Source organism: Colossoma macropomum, unplaced genomic scaffold, assembly GCF_904425465.1.
Source record: "Colossoma macropomum unplaced genomic scaffold, Colossoma_macropomum, whole genome shotgun sequence".
NCBI lineage: Eukaryota > Metazoa > Chordata > Actinopteri > Characiformes > Serrasalmidae > Colossoma > Colossoma macropomum.
In genome coordinates this window covers 33,342,998-33,367,348 of record NW_023494807.1, presented here as the reverse complement: position 1 = coordinate 33,367,348, position 24,351 = coordinate 33,342,998, and the positions used below count along the sequence as shown (strand labels likewise).

Here is a 24,351-nt window from a genome sequence, read left to right as displayed (position 1 = left end):
AGTAGTTTAATTGTCTTTTCTGTTGCCACATTAAGTTTATAAGCTGTAAGAGGAACAGTGGGTTTAACAACGAATGATGTCAGCGACAGCAGAGAGAAAACAAACTGAAAGGCCTGTGATGGAGGTTCTCCACTCACCTCCAGGGAGACATTTCTCTTCTCCGAATTCTAATAAAAATACATTTATTTGCTGAATTTTTGAAAATTGATTTCAGCCAAAAATCACAGAAATGTAATTGTTAATTCAAACTGCGGCTTTTTTGTGTCCCTTTTTTTCCTTTGCAGTCTGGCCAGTTTGGAAGAGTCCCAAATCACTCAGACTGGAAACCCTCTGTTAACGAGACTTTAGTAAATGAGCACATCCTGTCATTAGCAGGAGAGCAACAAGCAGCTTTAATGGCCCTCTGAGGCCGTTATAACAGATACAGGTGATGTAGCAGAGTTCGTAATGAACTCTGAGAGCTGAGATGGATTCTTCTGTGTACTGTTTGATTTATTGTCATGTCAAACCTCATAAATCACTATTTTGAAAACTCCAGCTGTTCTTTACATTGTGTGAAAATTTCAGCAGAAATGGTGCAAAATTAATTAACATCTATTTTAATTTTAGAACATTTTTTTGCTTCACCTTTAAAGTTACTGTTTCTGAAATATGCATAAGCTACAATGCATTGTGTTTGTATTAAATGCTGTATTAAATCTAATTGCAAGAATATATTTTAAAATGTGTTTTCTGCTTTTCAAATAAAGTTTCAATTTCAATTTCAGCACAGTTTGAACTATTCCGTAGAATTTTATATTTGCTATAGTAACAAAATCTCGTATTTCAGAGATATGAGATTTTGTTACTATAGCAAATATAAAATTCTACTGAAAAAGATGGTTCAAAAGAGTTCTTTAGCATAGAAAATGGCCCTATATAGAACCATGAACACTCAAAGAACCCTTTGCATGATTAAACATTTTTGAAAAGGGTTCTATATAGCACCTAAAAGCGTTCTTTTCTTATTACAAGCTTAACATTGTGACAACAGAAGAACCCTTTTCTGGTGGTATATAGATCCATATACAACACATTCTCCATTAATCTGAAGAACTTTGAAAATGGTTCTATATAGCACCAAACACACAAAAATGGTTCTTTAAGGGTTCTTTAGTAAAGGTAATCGTTGTGAGTTCTATATAAATCTCTTTGCATGCTAAAATGGTTCTTTGCCTGATGAAATGGTGATGAAAGTGTTGTATATGGTTCTATGTGGCCCCAAAAAAGGATTCTGCTATTAGTACAACGTTGACAACATTTTTTGGTGCTTTATAGAACCCTTTTCAAAAAGGTTCTATATAGAATCATAATCAACACATTCTCCATAAATATGAAGAACCATTTCACCATGCCAAGAACCCTTCAATCACGTACATGGTATCTATATTAAACCACTGTCTCTACTAAAGAACCTTTTTTAAGAGTGTATGAAAGCAATGTGTTACCAAATAAGCTCTTTTATTATTGTAGAGATTAGGGGTGCGGGAAAAACTCGATTCTTCGATGCATCGCGATGCGGACGTGAACGATTCTGAATCAATTCACAAGTGTCAAAAATCGATTTTCTAAATATTTAATTTATAACGTAATGTTGACGGAACGCAAAAGGCGGAACTGGAAGTGGGTAAGTGCAGCGCCCGGACAGTCTGTGGCGGCACATAACAAAAACACTACTGGATGAGCGAGAAATCCGACCGGCTCCCTCTGCATTAAAGCCAGGTTAGGTCAGGAGTCACAACACAAATGATAAGAAGAGACATTTTGTCCTTTCAACAAAGTCAAACCACCTTTGGAGCCACAACATTTAATGTCCAGTACGTGTTAATGTCCTAGTATGGGCTAAAAATATAAGCGAGAGCGCAGATTTACTCCGCTCTGCTTTAAGATTTAGCTTTAGCCGCTTTCCTCCCATCTCCGCCAGAAAACTTTTCTTCAAAACTGGAAGAGTTTCTTGTAAAATGTCTCAGCGTCCGAATGTAACTGCTGCACCATTTAAGGTGGAACGGGAAAATTCGAAAGAGAAAAGCTACTGGTGAGGCCAGACCTCGGTGCTGTGTGACCTGCTGTCTGCCCCCCCCCCCCACAACGAGACCAAAACCGAAGTTATAAGATCACTACGTGCTGCGCGGACACCCACTGCCACTGGATCTTATTTCAGGGCAACAGCGCATTTTATCGCAGATGAGTGGCAGCAGCGTCTCTGAATGAGAGCCTTCTAGTTGCCACATCACTTCCATTTGATTTATTAATAAAAGATATTTTAGATAATTAAAGCAAAGTATTTGTAATGATCTGTAATGCATTTACATTATGGATCATTACAAATACTTTGCTTTAAAACTACCAAGTCCTCAGATAGTAGGAAGATAGAAATCCTGTATAGAGAAAAAAGATGCATCGAGATGCATCGATAATCGTTTTACAATCGCGAATCGAATCGTGAGGTGCCTAAAGATTCCCACCCCTAGCAGAGATGCTGATGAGGGTCTCGGCCCACTCGTGCGCAGTTTATTCAGCTTTAAGAACATAATGTGAAAGCACTGCAGACCTGTTTAATCAATAAATTGACAGTAATGTAGCGGTTGATTATTGTATTGTTTAACACGGAAACACATCAAAAAGTCGCGCTGTTGTTGTTACTAAGCGACAGGTGTGTACTTACCTGTGAAGAGCTGCTTGGTGGGCGTGCTGAGCTGAGCCTTTTTCCCCACCCTGTAGGCCACGTCTGGTTTGGATCCTCTCCTGACGGCACAGAAACCCTGTGTTTGCTTTACTCCTTCTGGAGAACTTGGGAAGTCTAGGACCTTCAGGACGTCCACTGGGTCAGCTGTGAGGAGGAAGAGTTGGGTGTCATGATTACAGCGACTGCCAAAACATCCACATTCATCATATTCATTTACAGGAGAATAAACACTGAGGACTGTCTTCAGCGTTCTGCTGCACTCTGGCTTGGCTTGGATGTTCAGTACTTTAAAAAAACTTTTATTGATATAGAATTTTACATTATGGAGGGTTTTTAAAGACTTTAGAATGTTTCCTCACACTCACACATCACATTTGCACAAATGAATTTTTAAAAACTCTGGAATGGAAACTCTGGAAAAGCACTGGAATGTTCATCGGGGAACCAAAAGTGGTTCTTCTACAGCATTGCTTTCTGACACAGTTTAATAACTGTGCTGTGTGTCTGTTACTGTTGTTCTGTATTAGAGAAACTTCCTCTCTTTAGTCTCAAGTTAAGATCTGACAGTTCAAGATAAGATTTTTCACTAATTCATATTACAGAAGCAAATCTGATCTTAGTGTAGGAATTTTGTCTTATCTTACAGCATCTTATCTCCAGTTAGGAAACCTTAACCTACTCGATCAGAGTCGACAATCAGCTGTCATGTCTGTTTCCTACCAACCAACCATAAACACACACAGCTGAAACGTAAACACGTCATCAAAATAATGTTAAAATGTGAGTCACAGCTGCCATTACTGATGTAAAAAAAGTCAAAACTAAAGTGTGATAAACTAAGAATACTGTGAGAGCGCCCCCTGCTGTTTATCAGAGCATCGCCGATCCCCAGTTTCAGTCTCCATTTCCCAAATGCGTTAGCCGAGCGTGCTAACGTTACTCCTCCTAATAAACAGACACACGTTCAGCTCCGTCTCCTCATTATTCACCACCATCACTGTAATATTTCATCATCAACATTAACACACGAAGGTGATCAGAGGGGCGGTGGAGATCGAGTCTGCAGCGTCTGAGATCTTTAAAACGCAGAGTTAGAAAAGAAAATCATCTCACAGTGAAAGCAGCGTTTTACAGTAGGAATAAATGGAGCTCATTATGCTGGTAGTGAACTATGCTGCTGACACAGCTGCCTAAAAACCATAGAAACGGACCTTAAACAGAAGTGAGGACCCTGTTGGGGTTCATCCTAAAGTTAGGACAGGATTTAGGAGGCTTAGTCTAGTTAGGATGTTTGTGTGATGCTGTTTTCTTATCTGGAGTTGATGATGAGATTATGAAGGTAGGAACTGTTATTCTGGAATAGCTACTGTCTGATCCAGACTGAAGTCCTCATGGATCAGATTTCAGAGTTAAGATGTTTCTGTAATGCAGCTGCAGGTCATCTTTTACTCAATTAGCTCTTCACAATAACAGAAATTTTGACCACAGGTACCAAAACTTTTGCATGCCACTGTATTTATTTTAATAGTATAGAACATTCTAAAATATAAAAAGTCAAAGCTGTTTAAGACCATATCGTTGCTGTCAAGACAAAACCTCCATCACCATTTTTGTTGTTTAAATGTTTTTAGACAGAATTTGAAAATGCTGTTTGTGTTCAAATTTCCTGATGAATGCACCAATAGAAATGATCCAAAATAACTTGTTCCATTAACTTCAGTCCAAAGTTAAGAAGGTTTTTCCTTCTCCTATAAAGCTCCCAGGATGGATAAAGCACAGGCCACATTACAATCTGGACATGAGTGCTAATTCTGTCCAAACCAGACCCACAAAAAGAATAAAATCTTCATCATTAATGCATTAAACTGAGTAAACAGTTGTGTTTTTAATTAATATCGTCAATTTACTCAGTTCAGTTCTGTGAAGAGCAAACGTGTCGGCCAGAAAAGGGAAACAGTTTGAGAAAATCAAATAAAACTGAGCTCTCAGTAAAACTGTTTCTGGCATCTGACTAAAGTTCTCAGCAGCAGTGAAAGATATAAACTTCTAGCAGTCTTCAGCAAGTTCTTAAAGAGCGCAGACTTAGTGTGGATAACGCTTTAAAGGGCCCGTTTACCTGCATCTCTGTTCTTCAATAGAATTAAGCACACTGTGCCTTTCAGACTGATATACGCAAATGAGCGCCGTTCTGACTGGCTGTCCTGGCTCGTTGAAAAAGCACCAGGACATTGATGTGGGCTGAATGGGTGTGGCTTATGTGCTCTAGGCTGAATGGGTGGGGTGAAACCACTTTAGCCTGAATGGGCGGGGCTAAACTGCTGTATGCTGAATGGGTGGGGTGAAACCAGTTTAGCCTGAATGGGCGGGGCTAAACTGCTGTATGCTGAATGGGTGGGGTGAAAGCACTTTAGCCTGAATGGTGGGGCTAAACTGCTGTAGCTGAATGGTGGAGCTAAACTGCTGTAGCTGAATGGTGGAGCTAAACTGCTGTAGCTGAATGGTGGAGCTAAACTGCTGTAGACTGAATGGCGGGGCTAAACTGCTGTAGACTGAATGGTGGGGCTAAACTGCTGTAGACTGAATGGGCGGGGCTAAACTGCTGTAGACTGAATGGTGGAGCTAAACTGCTGTAGACTGAATGGTGGAGCTAAACTGCTGTAGACTGAATGGTGGGGCTAAACTGCTGTAGCTGAATGGTGGAGCTAAACTGCTGTAGCTGAATGGGTGGGGCTAAACTGCTGTAGACTGAATGGGCGGGGCTAAACTGCTGTAGCTGAATGGTGGAGCTAAACTGCTGTAGCTGAATGGGTGGAGCTAAACTGCTGTAGCTGAATGGGTGGGGCTAAACTGCTGTAGGCTCGATGGGCAGATATAAATGTGTTGTTTTTTGTGACATCACAACACCGTTCAAATTCGAATTGTCTTTGTTTTGCAGTTTTCATACTTACTCTAGGGAATAAATTTTGAAACTTTTGCCATGTTTACAAGCAACATCAAAGTCTTGTGTCAAAAATAACAATTGTGTGTGTGATATGGGCCCTTTAAGTAGGCGCAACAAAAGCGCTGTTAGTGAGCAGCTGCTGTATATAACGAGTAAAGACATTTATGAGTTTTATCTCGCTGACTTTTGATAGTCTGGATGATCAGGGCAATGTGTGGTTGTTGGTGCAGGCATGTGATTTTTTTTGCACTAGTGCTAACGTTGATTGACAGTTTTATCACGTTTTTTTTCCCGGCTACTATCACTGCCAATGAGCCAGTTGTGTTTTTATGAGAAACTTGTGCACATCCTAGAGATCTGAAGAAGAACCCAGTGAGGTTAACTGCCTGTACGCCAGTACACAAAGCCAAACAGTGCTGGAGCGACGGGCGTCGGTGTTGGTCAGCGCTCCGCTGTGGTTTTGGGAGCTCCACAGACTCCAGGTTTTACAAGAGGCTCGGCATAAGCAGCGTAACGCAGAGTGTAGTCCATCTTGTTGTTATTACCCATGTCAAAGTCATGCTGATGCTTTCATCCAGCGCTAACGGAGCATTTCAGACTGTTCCCAACCGCTCCGTCAAAATGCTACAACAGTAAATAGCACTGATTTACTGTATGATTAATACGGGCACTTGGACGGTGGGTGCAATAAAACTTGGTTGTGAGTAGAGCTGTAACATCATGCTGATCTACTGCTTTCCCTGAGCCTTTTAGGACCTGCCTTTGATGATGCGAAAGGGCAGAAAAAAAGAAAAACGCTGGGCTCTCAGTCGGTTCTGATGAATGGGGTGGTACTTGAGGTCAGGAAGATAACCATGTTCCATAGCGTCTACTGCTCATGGCGAACAGATTGGACTCATCACCAACATCAGTCAGCCTGTCAGACTGTCTTGCATAAGCACTACTGAATGCCTGGGAGACCAAACAGACAAGGACTAACTCCAACTAACACGAGACATAGCTGACCTATCCAAGCTCCACCCACAAAACACTCACAGCCACTGTTGTGAGGCTGGAGCTTTACAGAACGCCAATAAAATCACATTCAGCCTAATGAGAAACTGTAGAACAGACTCAGTTTATATCACAATACCTACATTTAGAGTCGGTTATTCATTCAACCTAATGAGAAACTGTAGAACAGACTCAGTTTATACCACAATACCTACATTTAGAGTCAGTTATTCATTCAGCCTAATGAGAAACTGTAGAACAGACTGAGTTTATATCACAATACCTACATTTAGAGTCAGTTATTCATTCAGCCTAATGAGAAACTGTAGAACAGACTCAGTTTATATCACAATACCTACATTTAGAGTCGGTTATTCATTCAACCTAATGAGAAACTGTAGAACAGACTGAGTTTATATCACAATACCTACATTTAGAGTCAGTTATTCATTCAGCCTAATGAGAAACTGTAGCAATAGTTGTTTAGGGTTGCCACTTACGATTGAGTTGCCAGTTTTAACTGATTCATTGAACAAACTCAGCTAAATTTAGTATTAAAAAATGTAAAATAACACAGAACTTGTCCTAAATGTTCTAAAGTGATGGAGTTTTTACTTTTTTTGACAGCCAAATTTGGATTTTCTATTTTTTTGGTAAAAATTAGTAGTATTATGCGACTGAAAGAGACTAATGTTAATTAAATGAGTTTCTCTGAAATTTGATGCCACCCCTTCTGCCACAGCTAATGAATTCTCTAGAACCACCTCTGGTGTTCCATCCAACCTTGTAACAGTAGCTATGAAAGAACACAGTTGTGGGCGGAGCCTGGTCGATTTGCATTTATTATTATTCATTGGTAGTTTGGAGTTTTGAGGGTTTTGACGGCATCTCATTATAACCATGGACTCTTTTGTCATCAGAAGGTCTCAGAGCTGAGGAGCTAGATAACCCAGCTCACAGAGTCATGTGTCTGCTAGTCTGTTGGTCAGTCAGCACACAGGAAGTGTCTGTTTCAAAGCCCTAAAAACAATAAACCACATATCCGCGCTCAGCCGCTGAGGAGATTCTTCACTCTTCTCTGTCTTGATCAGCGAAGATTTCAACAGGCTCTTGTTTTCCAAACTGACTGGCATCACAAAAGGACTTATTTTCCATCCGATCTACCCGTCTCAGACCCAACAGCAGGCCTGGGAAAGTGCTTTAGAGGGATCATAATGAAGGCTTTCTCAAACTCCTACTAGATCAGCCCCACAATACAGGACATTATAAAACACAATAAAGCCGCTTCATAAAATATGCTCAAACTGCACAGCAAATTACAAACTACTGTATATGTTGGACATGAGAGCTCATTCTGTTTAAAATGACACGGGAAAAAAAGATCTGCAGGCAAAACATTCTCATATTAAACTTTCCAAGTCAGGATTCTGACGCTGTTGACTTTACTATAGAGTGAACTGCTACAACTCACAACCCGACCCCTATGAAAATGAAATGTATTCTTATATGTCATTAATGTATTTAAAAATATATAAAATGAACATACTGTAATATTTTCAATGTATTATTTTTGTGTAGGGAAATGTTCTTTGTACATTGTTGCATATCTACTATGAATTATTCAGTAACCACTATGAATTATTCAGTAACTACTATGAATTATTCAGTAACTACTATGAATTATTCAGTAACCACTATGAATTATTCAGTATCTACTATGAATTATTCAGTAACTACTATGAATTATTCAGTAACTACTATGAATTATTTAGTATCTACTATGAATTATTCAGTAACTACTATGAATTATTCAGCATCTACCATTAATTATTCAGTAACTACTATGAATTATTCAGTAACCACTATGAATTATTCAGTATCTACTATGAATTATTCAGTAACTACTATGAATTATTCAGTAACTACTATGAATTATTCAGTAACTACTATGAATTATTCAGTAACCACTATGAATTATTCAATAACTACTATGAATTATTTAGTATCTACTATGAATTATTCAGTAACTACTATGAATTATTTAGTAACCACTATGAATTATTCAGTATCTACTATGAATTATTCAGTAACTACTATGAATTATTCAGCATCTACCATTAATTATTCAGTAACTACTATGAATTATTCAGTAACCACTATGAATTATTCAATAACTACTATGAATTATTTAGTATCTACTACGAATTATTCAGCATCTACCATTAATTACTCAGTAACTACTATGAATTATTTAGTATCTACTATTAATTATTCAGTAACTACTATGAATTAGTTTGTATGTATTAATGAATTATTAAGTTAAAACTATAAATTATTCAGTGTCTACTATGAATTACTCAGTATGTACTACAAGTCATTCAGAAACTACTTTGAATTATTTAGCTATGTTAATTATGTCGTTATGAGAGTGAAAATGGCTCTCATAGTTTAAGAAACAGAAACAGCCAGTATATTGTGAACTTGGTGGTTTTCCTCATTGCAGTACCATATGGCAGGGCTAGGCAGGAAGTGCTGATCCCACACTTCCTGTCCCTTAGAAGTGGCCAGGTGGAGCTGGGGGCTCGGAGGACGGCTCTATGGGGTTAGTGAGCATACTGAAAACATTAGGGCCTTGGCACGATAGCAGAGAGCTCACTCTCCAGATACACACCAGCAGCAACAGATAATCAGCGTGCTTCATTAGTTCAATCCATTAAATTCATATACAGTGATAATAAGCTTTGCTTTCGATTATTTATTCAATGTAATTACTCAGTAATCAGCCTTAGGATGTGAATGTGAACTTTACGCAGGTAAATCTGAGGTAATTTCAGTTTATTTTATCCTGTCCAGGTGGCTACTAAAAACACATTCCTAGAGCTGAATGAGTCTGTCTAAAGCACTTGTCCTGTAAATGACTGGAAAAGGTTGTGAACTCCTGCAATGAGCTCTTGAAAGGCATTCAGAAAGAACCACAAGAGATAAGTCCAGACTGCTTTAATGATGCCTCAGTGTCCCTGATGACCAGGCCCGGCTTTCTTGATGTGGTGGTGAGTTCTTCCCGCAAATTTTTGACAAATCATCGGTCTTTCGAAAGTTTCCACGCGGAATAAGGAGGTTAAAAATAGTGCAGACTATCCTCCTTAATGAGAGAGAGTTTTAAAAACTGGACAAATAGTCGTCCACACCCTTAAAGCAGCCCAGCTAATAGTCTGTAACTTCTCTGAGCTTTGTCCAAAATGCTATGCTACTGTTTTTTTTTCTATTCTACGGCATGAACTGAAGGTCTCTTTGTGCTCCAAAATGCCTTTCACTGGGTCCGCATACCTAAAGGCCTCATATATTCCAGATGTGGAGAACTGGCCGGCTCAGGAGGGCCACGCTCACAGAAGCTTTTAAAACACTACAATATTCCAAATCCATTAAAAGCACATAATAAGCATGAAGTAACCTTGAAGAGCAGTCAGTTTTTTTTGGCTTCCTTTCACTATACAGCCTATCTTTTACTTTATTCAGTGTAGATTTACGTGGACGATGCACATTAATAAACTAAATTAATTTTTCTATTTAGCTGTTAGCGTTTATTATTGTTACTGTGTTTTTAGTATAGCCTATTTGATAGCAGACCCTCATTCACATTTTGCTGACTAGGAGGGGAACTCAAGAATTCTACATGATTAATTGCTGAGATATAAACAGAGTCATTCAGAGTGGTTTGGTGTGAAATGGTTCAGATGTCTTTACAGTGGTGGTGATAGGAACCAGGGGTCACCATGACTACAACACAATATAGACATTTTATTTACTATCCAGAACCACCAGTGAACCTACACGAGTCTTCTGAGTTTATATGGAATGTTGATGATGAAAATAGTGGAAAATCTGAAATAATAAGTTTTCTTTGGGGACTATTTTGCCTCACAGCGCCCTGCATGTATCCCTCCACCATGAATGGAGTATAAGTTCTCTAAACTATCATAAAACAGTGTCTCAGTCATCAGGCAGTGAATTCATAACCATTTCATGTAGGAACTTTCTGTGAGGGAGCTTTTAGAGGGGGACGTCTGGTTCCTATCACCACCACTGTGAACAGTTCTGACTCGGTAAGTTTATCTAGAACAGAGCGTTTCACACCAAACCACTCTGAACCGCTCTGATTACATCTTACCCACTTAATTATGTAGAATTCTTGAGTTCCCCTCCTAGTCAGTAAAATGTGAGTGAAAGTCTGCTATCAAATAGGCTATACTAAAAACATAATAACAATAATAAATGCTAACAGCTAAATAGAAAAATTAAAATACCACATCACCAATTTAATCAATTGTGAGGAATAAAATGCATGTTTTCAATGTCTTTTTGAAATGTTAGAAAAATACGCCGTTTGTGTCTTTCCAAGGAGTAAACTTCATTACTCGCATCGCTGGAAGATTTGAGATTAAAGTGTTAATAGTCACTCATTAATGGACACAGTCTTTATAAAATTTAACACCACTTGCACTGTTAACCTGTAGGCCAGACTTATTATCTACTGTCATATGTAAATGAGCTCTGCTTTGATTGGCTGTGCCTCATTCAAAAAGCAGGCTATGCTGGAACACTCCTTATAACCTCAGTGTGAATGGGCGGAGCTAAACTGCTCTAGCTTGAAAGGAAATATGTAATGTGTTGGTTTTTCTGACATCACAGAAACAGTGAATTCAAAACTGGCTATTTGTGCAGTTTAGTTTCCATATATTTACTGTATGGAGTGGAGAGTGAACAATATGTTTTAAACAGCTAATTTCAGAAAAGTGATGAAAATTAGAATTTCCATGAGTCCTTTAAAGTAATTCAATTATAAATACCTAAAAGAAGACGCTGCTTTGCTTGTGTACTTAATAAATCAGGCTGTGATTAGCTTCTGTCGCTTAGTGTGGATAAGGAAGGTGGTTTTGATTGTCGTACAGTGACCAATCACAAACTTTTTCTGTGTAAGTTCAGGCAATTTTTAAGATGGTGCTACAACAAAAACACACCCATGAGAAACAAAGTGCATCTTGTTAAGGATTCAAACTCATAGAACTCTGGAATAAGATTAAAAAATGAGATGCAATAAACTATACAAACTCTAAAAGGTCAAAAAATATCTCTGTCTAAAAATGTTCATTACTGTACTGCTGGTTCTCACCAGCGTTTAGCTTAATAAACAAAACATTTTCCAAGGGTTCCGATAAAACACACTATATGGCTCTGTAAACACGCAGAGATGCAGCCAGCCAGTCAGAAAGCAACTGTTTGGGCGGAGCATCTCAAGCTGAGAGTACTTGCACTGATGGGTGGAGCCAAAAATGGATGCAATGCTGACAACATATTAACATAAGTGAGATATTAATTAAGTTAGTGTTTTAGCCACGCCCTCCATCACAGTTTTTTTAGAAAAGCCTTTTTATAAATTTCTATATAATTCTATGATAATTATAAATAATTATATTTTAATAAATGTTATTTTTCTAAACATCATGCTTTTATTATTGTATTGAGTTTGTCTTTGAAATGTTATTGCTTTTTGAAAAATATTTGCCCATTTTGAATTTGATGTAAACACACCCACCCCCCCCCCACAACAACACTGTGTTTCATCACCTCTTCTTTTAACAGCACTCTGTAAGTGTTTGTGAACTGAGGAGACTCTGCTGTAGTTTAGAAAGTGAAATGTTTTCCTGTTCTTGTTTGATACAGGATTTCAGCTGCTCATCAGTTCAGGGTCTCCTTTGTCATATTTTTCATTTCATAATGTGCCAAATGTTATCAGTGGTGACAGGTCTGGACTGCAGGCAGGTCAGTTTAGTGCCCTGACTCTTTTAATATGGAGCCATGCTGTTGTAATACATGCAGAATGTGGTTTTACATTGTCTGAATAATCAAGGTCTTCCCTGAAAAAGACGTCGTCTGGATGGCAGCATATGTTGCAAATACTGGTTCTTGGCCTCGTCCCTTATATACAGAGATTTCTCCAGATTCTCTGAATCTTTTAATGATATTATGTACCGTAGATGATGAAAAGCAGAAGTTCTTTGCTATTTTACATTAAGAAACGTTTTTCTTGAATTGTTGCACTATTTGATGGTGCAGTCTTTCACAGAGTGGTGAACCCCTCCTCATCTTTACTTCTGAAAGACTCCGCCTCTCTGAGATGCCCTTTATACCCAATCATGTTACTGACCTCTTGCCAATCAACCACCAGGTGTTTTTTAGCATTACACAACTTTACCAGCCTTTTGTTGCTTTTTTGGAATGTGTTGTTGGAATTAAATTCAAAATGGGCAAATATTTTTCAAAAAACAATAAAATTTCTTAGTTTCAATATTCAATATATTGTCTTTGTACTATTATTAATTAAATATGCAGTTTAAATCATTTGCAAATCATTGTATTTTCTTTTTATTTACATTTTTCACAGCATCCCAACTTTTTTTGGAAATGGGGTTGTAAATAAAATGCATTATTATTATTATTATCAATGAGATTTTGACTTTAGTGATATATTAACATGGCAGGGCTGCATCTCAGAAATTCAAAGCCCTAATTTTTGGACTGCACTCCAGTCAGCGTAACAGCTGTATCTGTGCTGAGGCGGCTCTTCAGCTGCTGAACTGTTTATTGTCACAGTCAGGATTGGCAACCAACCTGACAATTACAATCCACTGGAAAGTGCAGGCCGGCTCTAAAGACGAGCATGCGGAACACACGAAACACGCAGTTGTGGTAGAGTTTATAAACCGAAAACCTCGCAGGGGCCCATTTCACCATTTCTCCATTTCTGCTGACACCACTCTTCTAAATATGGCCTTCAGAAGCTCAATGTGTTAAAGAGATTATCACCACAGCTTTAATCTCAGCTCAGAGCTCAGCGCCACACAGAGGAGGACAGGAACACGGTACTTAAAGAGTTTAGGGTCTTATTAGCGCATTAGAGCTCCACTTTATCCAATTAAGCCTTCAATTAAAAGCAACATTTAAGCCAAAGAAGGAAATTCTGGTCTCTGGAGTTTGTGAAGTTGTGAATTTGTAGTTTTACTTTATTAATACATGCAAATTGGCAAAACCTTTAAACCAAGCAGCTAAATTTAAAAAACGGGTAGTGTATACAGAAATCAAACAACCTAACTTTAAAAGCAATCGGCTAGAATTTAAATAATATCAGCATATATGCAAATCAATCAGTTAACTTTAAAATCAATTAAATATACTTCAAAAAAGCAACATAAATGCATATTAATTGGCTTAACCTAAAATAAATCATCAAAATTTTAAAATCAAAGAGTTAAGTTTAAAATCAATGAGCTTAACTTTAAAATTAATCATTTAACTTTAAAAACAATTCATTAACTTTGAAAATGTATCAGCTAACTTTAAAAATTAGCAACATATATGCAAATCAATTAGCTTAACTTTAACATCAATGAGCTAAACTAAATCAATGGGTTGATTTTAAGAATTAACAATCTGCAAATATATCGGCTTAACTGCTGAACTTTAATCAGCTGAACTTTAGTCAGTTAGCTTTAAAATCAATCAGTTAAGGTTAAAAATTAGCAACACGTGAAGCAATGAGATAAACTTTAAAATCAATCAGTTTAACTTTAAATCAATCAGCTGAAGTTTAAAATCAATGAGCTAAACTTTAAAATCAATAAGTTTATTTTAAGAATTAACAATCTATGTGCAAATAAATCAGCTTAACTTTAAAATCCATCAGGTAAACATCAAAATCAATGAGCGGAACTTTAAAATTAAACAGTTTTGAAAAGTTTGAAAATAAGCAACACACATGCAAATCAATGAGCTACACTCTGAGCTGAATGAGCTGAAGGAGCTGAATGAGTGGAGGCGTCTGTGCTGGGTGAGCTGTGAGAATGCAGGGTGGGAATAAAAGCTCTTAGAGGAGCTGCAGGAATGAGAGGGAGGATAATATGACCTACATATGGTGTGTTAAACACAGTGGAGAGGTTTTCCATCAGCGCCCCTCGCTGGGCTCCGGTGGTGCCCGGGACAGTGTGGAGAAATGGTGCTCAGAGCTGAGCTGAGCTGAGGGAGGACTGAGTGTTGGCCTGGGCACTCAGACGGGCACAACTGGGCACAACCTCACCCTCCAAACTTTAATAACACAGTGGAGACACTGCATTACCTACATACTTAAAATAAGACAGGGCATTAAAGCTGCACTTAAAGGGCCCAAACCCTGCGTTTTTATCTTAATTCGTCCCTCAGACGTCTGTGCGGCTTTACATTCCAGAAATAGTTGTAATACATGATCATTTTCAGCCTCTCTTTATCCCCCACAATTAAGCAGCCTGTGTTTGTTACTGTGCCTTTAAGGCTGATTTATGTAAATGAGCTCTGTTCTGATTGGCTGTCCTGTATTGTGCCTCATTCAAAAAGCAGACTCAGCTGAAACACTCCTTATAACTTCAGCATGAATGCGAGGGGCTAAGCTGCTCTAGCTTTAATGAGCGGATATATATAATGTGTTGGTTTTTGTGACATCACAAAAACAGTGAATTCAAAACTGGCTGTTCTTGCAGTTTAGTTTCCATATATGGGCTGTATGGACTGGGGAGTCAATAGTACATTTTAAAACTAATTTAAAGTAATTTAAAAAAGGATTTACATGATTGACCCTTTAAAGGAAGATGATTCTATACATATATATACATATTTATAGGAAGATAGGAAGTTTTTTTTAATAAATCCAACTGTGATTAAAATACTACTGGAGTCTCCTTAGATGGCAGAATATGTGACCTTTTATTCAGTCCTATGAATAAACAACTAATAAAGTTTTTAAAATAAAGTTATAAAAGTTTTAAAGTTGCACACAATTAAAAATACCACAATACAGAGTTTTACAGCTGTAATATTACAGCACAGCTCACCCACCCCCCTCTCTCTCTTACTCACTTACTCTCTCATTCTCTCTCTCACTCACTCACACACTCACTCACTCTCTCTCTCACTCACTCACTCACTCTCTCACTCACACACTCACTCACACACACACACTCATACAGCACATCTGTCTAATAAAGGAGAAAGAGAGAAAGAGAGCAGAGAGAGAGAAATAGAGATAGAGAGAAACAGAGACAGTGAAAGAGAGAGAGAGAGAGAGAGAGAGAAGGGAGAAGGGAGGGAGAGAGTAAAATAGAAAGAGAGAGAGAGAGAGAGAGAGAGAGAGTAAGAAAGAAAGAAAGAAAGAGAGAGAGAGAGAGAGAGAGAGGCAGAAAGGGAGAGATAGAGTAAAATAGAGAGAGTAAGAGAGAGAGAGACAGAGAGAAAGGGAGAGATAGAGAGTAAAATAGAGAGAAAGAGAGTAAGAGAGAGAGAGAAGGGAGGGAGAGAGTAAAATAGAAAGATAGAGTAAGAGAGTGTGTGTGTGTGTGTGAGAGAGAGAGAGAGAGAGAGAGAGAGAGAGAGAGAGAGAGTTGTATTAAAGTATCTGTAATAGTAGATGTCAGGTGATGGTTTGATCAGATATCAGATCTTGGATCATAAACACGTCATCACAGATCAGTGTGTGTAAAAGTTACTTATCTTTTACTTTGTCCTGATCTTTTATTGATCTTATTGATCATTTATTGATATTTTATTGATCTTGTTATTTTAACTGTTTTTACTGTTTAACACTTTACATCTGTATTCTAATACAGATGTTAAGCAAACCACATACAACACATACATACACAACCATCATCATCATCATCATCATCATCATCGTCATCATCATTCATCTCTCTCTCACCCCCCCACCCCCACCCCCACTCTCTTTCTCCCCATTTTCTTCTCTCACTCTCTCTCTCCCTCTCAATTATATTTAAATTATGTTCAATTTGGTTTATATGGTAAATTTATATCCGTATTGTTAAAGTTTTGCCACAATCAGCTATAATACATACATACATACATACATACATACATACATACAACATTATAGAAAATCATCTCTCTAACGCTTCATATCACTTTCTCCATCTTCTGCTTCTTTATCTCTCTTCCCTCTCTCTCTCTCTCTCTCTCTCTCTCTCTCTCTCTCTCTTCCCTCTCTCTCTCTCTCTCTCTCTCTCTCTTCCCTCTCTCTCTCTCTCCTCTCTCTCTCTCTCTCTCTCTCTCTCTCTCTCTCTCTCTCGCTCTCTCACCTGCCCATGCTCCTGAGGCCTGCTGCTGTAGGAGGATGAGTGTGGTGATGAAGGTCGGTGCGGTGAAGCTCCACAGGTTCTTCCACCTCCACTTGCATCTCCATCTCTGCTGATCCATGATCCGGTCGCTCTCCAAACACGTTCCGAACACACTCCGAACTCCAAACACACACACACACACACCCACCCACACACTCACACTCTCCGCTCACTCTCACACTGCCATCCGGCACAAACCCCCCAAAAAAGTGCTGCGCCTCTCTCTTCTGGAGCTGAGCGGTTCCGCTGCTCCTCCGGAGTCAGAAGGTGTGAGTGAGGCAGGGCTGGAGGAGAGAACCTGAGCCCTGAGTGAAGGAACCGACTGGAGGGAAAAGCTCCACTCCTCTCCAGCAAATCATCAGCCTGGAAAAGCTCAGGATCCGCCCATCATCCTGAGGAGAAGTTCAGAGAGAGAGTTCAGAGGCTCAGAGGGAGCAGCTGAGGAACACCACACAGAACAGTAACGTATTTAAATATATTAAAGTATGTTTTATTTATACTTCAGAGCATACTAACACTATAATATTACTCACTCTGAAAACATTTTAAGGATTTTATACAGTTATTCAAACTTTTTCTAGATATTTTGATGGGTTTATGATTTATTTTTTTTTAAAAAAGCCAGTGGAACGAGAACTTATCTACATAAAATGACTTAAAATGAGCACAGATATCCAGAAGTGGGTTGAATAACTGTATAATATTATTATCATGTTCTCATAATGAGAAATTATAAAAATATTCCAGTAAAAATAATTAAATATGTTTAGGAGTAGGTTGAATAATCTTATCAAGACATTGTACAGTGTAAGACTGCACTCTTAAAAAAAGATGGTCCTTCAAGGGTTCTTTAGCAAAGACAGTGGTTCTACATAGAACCATGAACACTCAAAGAAACATTTTAATGCTTATATGGTGAAGTGGTTCTTCAGATTGATGGGGAATGTGCTGTATATGGTTCTATACATCACCAAAAAGGGTTCTTCTATTATTACAAGCTTGACATCGCAACCCTTTTCCGGTGGTATACAGAACTCTTTTCAAAAAGGTTCTATATAGAACCTTATACTACACATTCTCTATCAGTCTGAAGGACCATTTCATGATTTAAGCATGCGATTGGTTGTTTGAGTGTCCATGGTTCTATCCACTGTCTTTACTAAAGAACCCTTGAAGAACCCTCTTTTTAAAGAGTGTATAACTCCAAAGTATGAAGCAGTTTTATTTATTTTCTCCAATTTTTGTTGGTATTTAAATGTTTATTTTTGAGCAAAAATTAATACAGTTTAGTTTTATTCACATAACACTTTCCACGAACTTTCTTCATTTTTTTTCGAAATATTTTTAATATTTTGTTTTCTTTTTCTTCTCCCAAACAGCTGCAAGAAGCTACTTGACAGATGGAAATTCATTCAATACAGTAAAAATCACTCAGTGTTCAATGTCAATGTCTGCACACTAGATGTCACTGTTGTTTTGTTTGCCTAGAAGTGACCACGCCCCCAACAACAACGAGACTCCGCCCCCAAACAACATGTCCACTCCTCTAATTATATGCAGCCACGCCCCCCCCCCACTACAACATAATTTAAGCCCTTAAGGTCAGTTAATGAATGAATGTGCAACAGACTGTTGGCTTATTGGCTTATTATTTTATTCCTGTACTGATTTCCATGATTTTCAACCAGATTGCAAAAATCAAAGCCTCTGAAACTCAAACCGTTTCTGACAGTTTGGATAATCTCCCTATTGATCTCCCAGCTTGATATGACTTTCAGAGCATTTGGGATCTGCCGGGTTCCGCCAAGGCTCTGACTGCCTACAGTATTTGAGATATTTCTTGAAGGCATGGGAAATAAAAGAGTAGCCAGAGCGATAGACAGCACGACCACGAAGAAGCTGGCTGAAGAACAGAGCTGACATTTCATGGCCAAGCAGAAATTCTTTCCAGACACACGCAGGCCCTCGAACGCTCTCCGCCCTTTCGGAAAGCTCCGCAGCCGCGATCTGAAAAGCATTAGTGCTGAGGAGATCACTGGAACCCTCTGTGGAAGCGCAGGTGGGAGCGATAGAACCCATCGGCCAGTTCTCCTCCCTTCAGGATTTGGGTTTTGATATTATAATGGCAGTAATTGACACACAAATTGGAAACACATTGGCTGTTGTTTACATGTACAAACCCACAGCTCAGGACTGGGATCACGGAACCGATCCAGGCAGTAGACCAGGAACATTTACACAAATATACTGGAACCATCCGTCATTTTGCCTGCATATTCTAAAAGAACACCCCTACAAAACCTTCTTCGTTATGCCATGCTATAAAAGAACCAACATTAGTCCACATTCCATAGATGGTTCTTTAGAGAACCATTTTTGTAGGACCTCTAAAAGGTTTGAAAGCTTTTACATTCTTTAAAATTTAAAAATAGTTCTTTGTATTTCATCTGATTTACAAAAATGCTTATCTAAAGAACCATTCACTGAAAGGTTCTTTACACAACCAAAGGTGATTCTTCATGCAAAGAACTCTTTTAGGTCCGTACACTGCAAAAACAGTCCCTTAAAAAGTGGTAAAGAACTGAAAGGTTCTTTATGGAACCAAAAGTAGTTTTTGGCCCCAACCGTGAAATACACCTGCCAAGAGACCATTTCTGCAGTGTAGGGGACATTTGTTCCATGAAGGACCTCTCAGTGAGTGGTTCTTTAGAGAAGCATCGTTGTAAATTTTTGCAGTGTCAAGCACGTAGAAATGGAACTGGAGCTAGAACCGTAAGTTGTTGCTTTTCATTTGTGTCATTTCCTCTCGCTTTAGAAAAAACACTGCAAAAAGGGTCTCTTAGCAAGTAAAATTATCTTAAACCTAGTTGATATATCTAATATTTCTCACGCTGAGATTGTTTATATAACTAATTTCTACATATTTTACTTGTTTTAAGTGATTTTAGTAAGTTAAATTGTCTCCCTATATTGGCAGATAATTTTACTTGCTGTAAAAATTGTGCTTAAAACAGGCAAAATTATCAGCCAATATATAATAGGATCATTTTTTCATGAAAAATGACTCAATGAAATTATTTTTAACAAGTAAAATTACTAGAAATAAGTTAAATAATCGTAAAATAGGCCCACAACAATCTCAACACGGGAAATATTTGATACATCAACTAGATTTACGATCATTTTACTTGCTAAGAGACCATTTTTGTAGAGTTTTTTCTAAAGAGAGAGGAAATGACACAAATGAGAAACAACGACTCACGGTTCTGGCTCTAGTACCTCTTCTACTTGCTTGACAGACAGCTGGAACGTTGTAATAACAGTTATGAACAACTTAATGGTCTTTTGGGTCATTTTAAGTCACTGTAAAGCAGTGCGCTAATTCGGCTAAGTAGCTATCTTGCTTGCTGGTTAGCTTAGCTTATTAGCTGATATGAAACAATGCACTCACACTCACTCAGTGTCTACAGTCACACAGAGTTATGCACAGAGTCAAGCAAAGTTTGTGTTTTGCGTGTTCTGAGTGTGAAAATATGAGCAAAAATAATCGTTCTGTGCAGAAATGCTAAAGACGTTATTATAAGCTTACCTTAGCAAACATTAATCAACATCGCATCAACGCATTGTCCTAAACACTTAAAAAGATGGCTCTTTAGTAAAAGCGATTGTTGTGAGTCATATCTTGAACCATTTGCTTGCTTAAATGGTTCTCTGCATGGTGAAATGGTTCTTCAGATTGATGGAGAAAGTGTTGTATAGGGTTCTATACAGCACCAAAAAGGATTCTTCTATTGTTATCATGTCAAGCCTTTTTGGTGTTATATAGAACCTCTTTCAAAAAGGTTCTGTACAAAACACTCAGCATCAATCTGAAGAACCCATAAACAATGCAAAGAACCCTTTAATCACACAAAAGGGTTCTTTGAGTGTTCATGGTTCTATTTACTAAATAACCCTTGAAGAACCATCTTTTTTTTAAAGGCCAGCTTATGTTCTGGTGCTCTTAATGGTGATGTAATATGTGGTGACTTTAGTAAAGATAATGATTCTATACAGAACCATCAACACTCAAAGAACCATTTGCATGGTGAAACCGTTCTTCAGATTGATGGAAAATGTGCTGTGTATGGTTCTATATAGCACCAAAATGGGTTCCGCTGTTGTACCAAGCTTGACATCGTAACAATAATAGAACTTTTTTGGTGCTACGTAGAACCCTTTTCAATAAGTCTTCATATAGAACCATCTACAACACATTCTTCATGAATCTGAAGAACGTTTTTTACCATGCAAAGACCATTTGGTCGAAATCCAAATGGTTCTTTGAATGTTCATGGTTCTGTGTAGAACCATTGTTATTACTGAAGAACCCTTGAAGAACTGTCTAAAAGTGTAAGGTATAAAGAGAGGCTGGAAAATGATCATGTAAAAATGCTTTTAGTACATAAAGCCACGTAAGTGATATAAGTGGAGCTCGGAGGAAAACAGAAAAATTCAAAATACGGGCCCTTTAATGAGAAGCAGTGAGTGCCTGATTATGAATTTATAGAACAAAAACAAACCTAAAGCACTCAGCAGTTATTATCTCTGGATTAGATATAAAAATGAGGAGTCACTGCAGATGTGGAGCAGCTCTCAGTGAAAGCCCTCCAAAAAGAATGAATTCCAGACGCAACCTTAACACTTTTACTGCCAGAGTCCACCGATCACGTCAAACAGGCTGTGGACAGTTTTATAAACAGACTGATTAGTTTCATATTGTTTAGTCACTGTTCCAGATGACCTCAGCACTGCCCACACGCAAACTGACCCAATCAATAATAACACTGAAGCAGCGTGACGAGCCAAAATCTGGAAGCTTGAAAACTGAAGACACAGATAATATTTGGATGAACTTACCCTTTCAGAGTAAATCACAGATTTTGAGAGAAACTCTTTTTGCTCGGTGTGATTTTTCATGCTGAGGAAATAAACTTTAATTTGTTGATTTCTGAACAGCTTTTAAAAACGTCTAATAACGACACAGGAACTGATTTGGACTTTTACATGATAAACATGTAGCTCCTTATTCACCACAGTTGCACATGGTTCAATCTGACTGTAAACAGACGGTCAGTCTTGTTATTCATTCATTTCATTTTTGGCGTCAGAATGTGTGTAAATTTGAGTGTAACATTTTAAGAAGCTTGGTTTGTAGTTAAATAATCAAAATTAATATCAGTATCATCAGTAATAAGAGTGACAACACTAAAGCGTTTGGGAAATGGAGACTGAAACTGGGGCGCGGTGACGCTCTGATAAACAGCAGGGGGCGCTCTCACAGTATTCACACCTTACAGTTTATCACACTTTAGTTCTGTTTGACCTTTTTTACATCAGTAGCAGCAGCTGTGACATTTTAACAGTATTGTGATTCCATGTTTACATTTCTGCTGTGTGTGTTTATGGTCGGTTGCTAGGAAACAGACATGACAGTTGATTTTCGAGTAGGTTAAGGTTTCCTAACCGGAGATAAGATGCTGTAAGATAAGGCTGGGCGTCACTACACGTCTTTTAAAATCTTAAGAGATGTCTAAATCGGGGAGCATCACAAACTTAACATCGGTTTGTCACAGAGTGTCTTGTCTTTTTGTTGTGAGGGCCTCACACTAAACAACAGCACAAAATGAGAGAATAAATAACACACTTAATGAGCTTCAGCCACAAATAAGCACTCAATCTCCCAGATCTCCTCAGATCACATGACACAAACGGAACCGATCTTACTGGACCTGTTTGTGCCTTTATGTGTAGAGAAAAAACAAACTGCGGGTTAATATGGGGCTGAGAAAAGCTACCACATCATCCACAGCGTCAGTTGCTTCTGACTGAGATCCTGACCTGAAAAATCACTTTAGATTGTGACAATTTGTCACAAGGGGCTTAAAATCGGGCAGAAAATTGTGTATTGTAGGCCCAGTTTAAGATAAAATTCCTAAATTAAGATCCGATTTGCTTCTGTAACACAAATGTGCAAAAATCTTATCCTGGCCTGTCAGATCTTAACTTTGGACAGAAGGATAGAAAGTTTCTGTAATACGCCTCCTGACATGCAGTCAGTGCAGATTTAGCTGCTTGGCAAGTGGAATGATCTTAAATCTAATCTTTATATTCAATATTTCTCATGTTAAGATTGTTGTAAGCTTATAATAAGATTGAATTATCCATAGAAATTCTTACTTACTGTGTAAGATAGTAGTTTTATCTTGGCACATAATTTTGCTTGTTCTATGAAATATGCTAGAAATAGGCAAATACAGTAAGATATTTTTATCTAATAATTTAATAATATTAAAAATTTTCCTACAACATCTCAAAATTAATAATTTCTACTACATTTAAGTTCATTTCACCACTTTTGGCAGTGTTTAGACCTCAAAGGATCCACTGATATTGATGAAAATGTAACTACAGCAAACATATCGATTTGGGAACATCTTTGTTCACCGCAGATCGAGGTAGCTGCAATTTTCTAGAGTGCTGTTAAGTTTTCCCATAAAGAAAACCGACTTCGAACTGGAGTTCCTTATTTGGGAATGTTGCCTCCAACAGAACTATGACGCATCCTAAAATTGGGCTCATTAGATATCAGTCTGGTCACTGAGGACGTGTAAAGTCAGTATGGACTGTTAAAGCTAAATGCAGCGTCACGCACAGGTTTCCCTCCAGCCTTTCCTGCTTACTCAGCGAGACCACCCTCATTCCACCCCCCCACTCGTCTCACCACCTTCCATTCAGAGAGACCACTGAGCTGCTCTCCGTTTCCCGGGACCGAAGCCCAACGTCATTAGCTTAATTTAGTGGTTCCTCCTGCGCCGGAGCACGGCAGAACCGCAGAACCATCCCGATCCTCTGACTGCACACAAAGGAGAACTGCTCAGTCCTGGCTGCTCCTCCTCGCCGTCTATTTTCTCCCACTCAGTGGCATACAATTTTCAGCAGCGTCTGGATTTGTAGATTCTTTCTGTGCTGTAAACCGTGTGATTAAATGCCCGAAGCTGGCTCTGCCAGGCTGCGCCATAAAGGCATTGTGTAATTATTCTATAATAAGCACTGCAGAGAAAGTAGATCAAACTGGATTCTTAAGGAAAAAGCCAACTTTGAGGAGCCTTTTAATTAGTTCAGCCCGCTTGACCTACTGTACGGTCCATTTTTACCACAAATTAGCCTAAACATGAGGCAGCTGACCTTTCTATTCTCCGCCCACAAATGCATTCTTTCATTTATTCTAAGAAAAAATGTACTAAACTGCAGCTTTCAGGCTTCAAACACTTTTCCTTGGAGAGCATAATGCACCGTATTCCATTGCAGCTATTTTAGTTTTGCTTGCTTTTTTCTTTTTCTTAAGAATTACTTAGTTAGGAAAATGTGTAAATGTAGTACTTAACAATGAACAAACTTCATAATTTGCTTCTATATGATACGGTGGTGTCTCAGTA

General features: G+C 38.3%; 1 protein-coding gene across 1 annotated transcript in view; it reads right to left on the bottom strand.

Annotated features, from left to right (window-relative positions):
- The window catches only part of col11a1b (collagen, type XI, alpha 1b), a 178,180-nt gene extending 160,964 nt beyond the window's left edge, over window positions 1-17,216 (bottom strand). Inside the window, exons 1-2 of the mRNA XM_036555885.1 lie at window positions 16,835-17,216; window positions 2,705-2,869 (exon numbers count right to left, since the gene is read on the bottom strand). Of these exons, the coding sequence (XP_036411778.1) occupies window positions 2,705-2,869; window positions 16,835-16,952 (283 nt within the window). The 5' untranslated portion in view covers window positions 16,953-17,216. The remainder of the gene's footprint in view (window positions 1-2,704; window positions 2,870-16,834) is intronic.
- Between the last annotated feature and the right edge of the window lie 7,135 nt (window positions 17,217-24,351).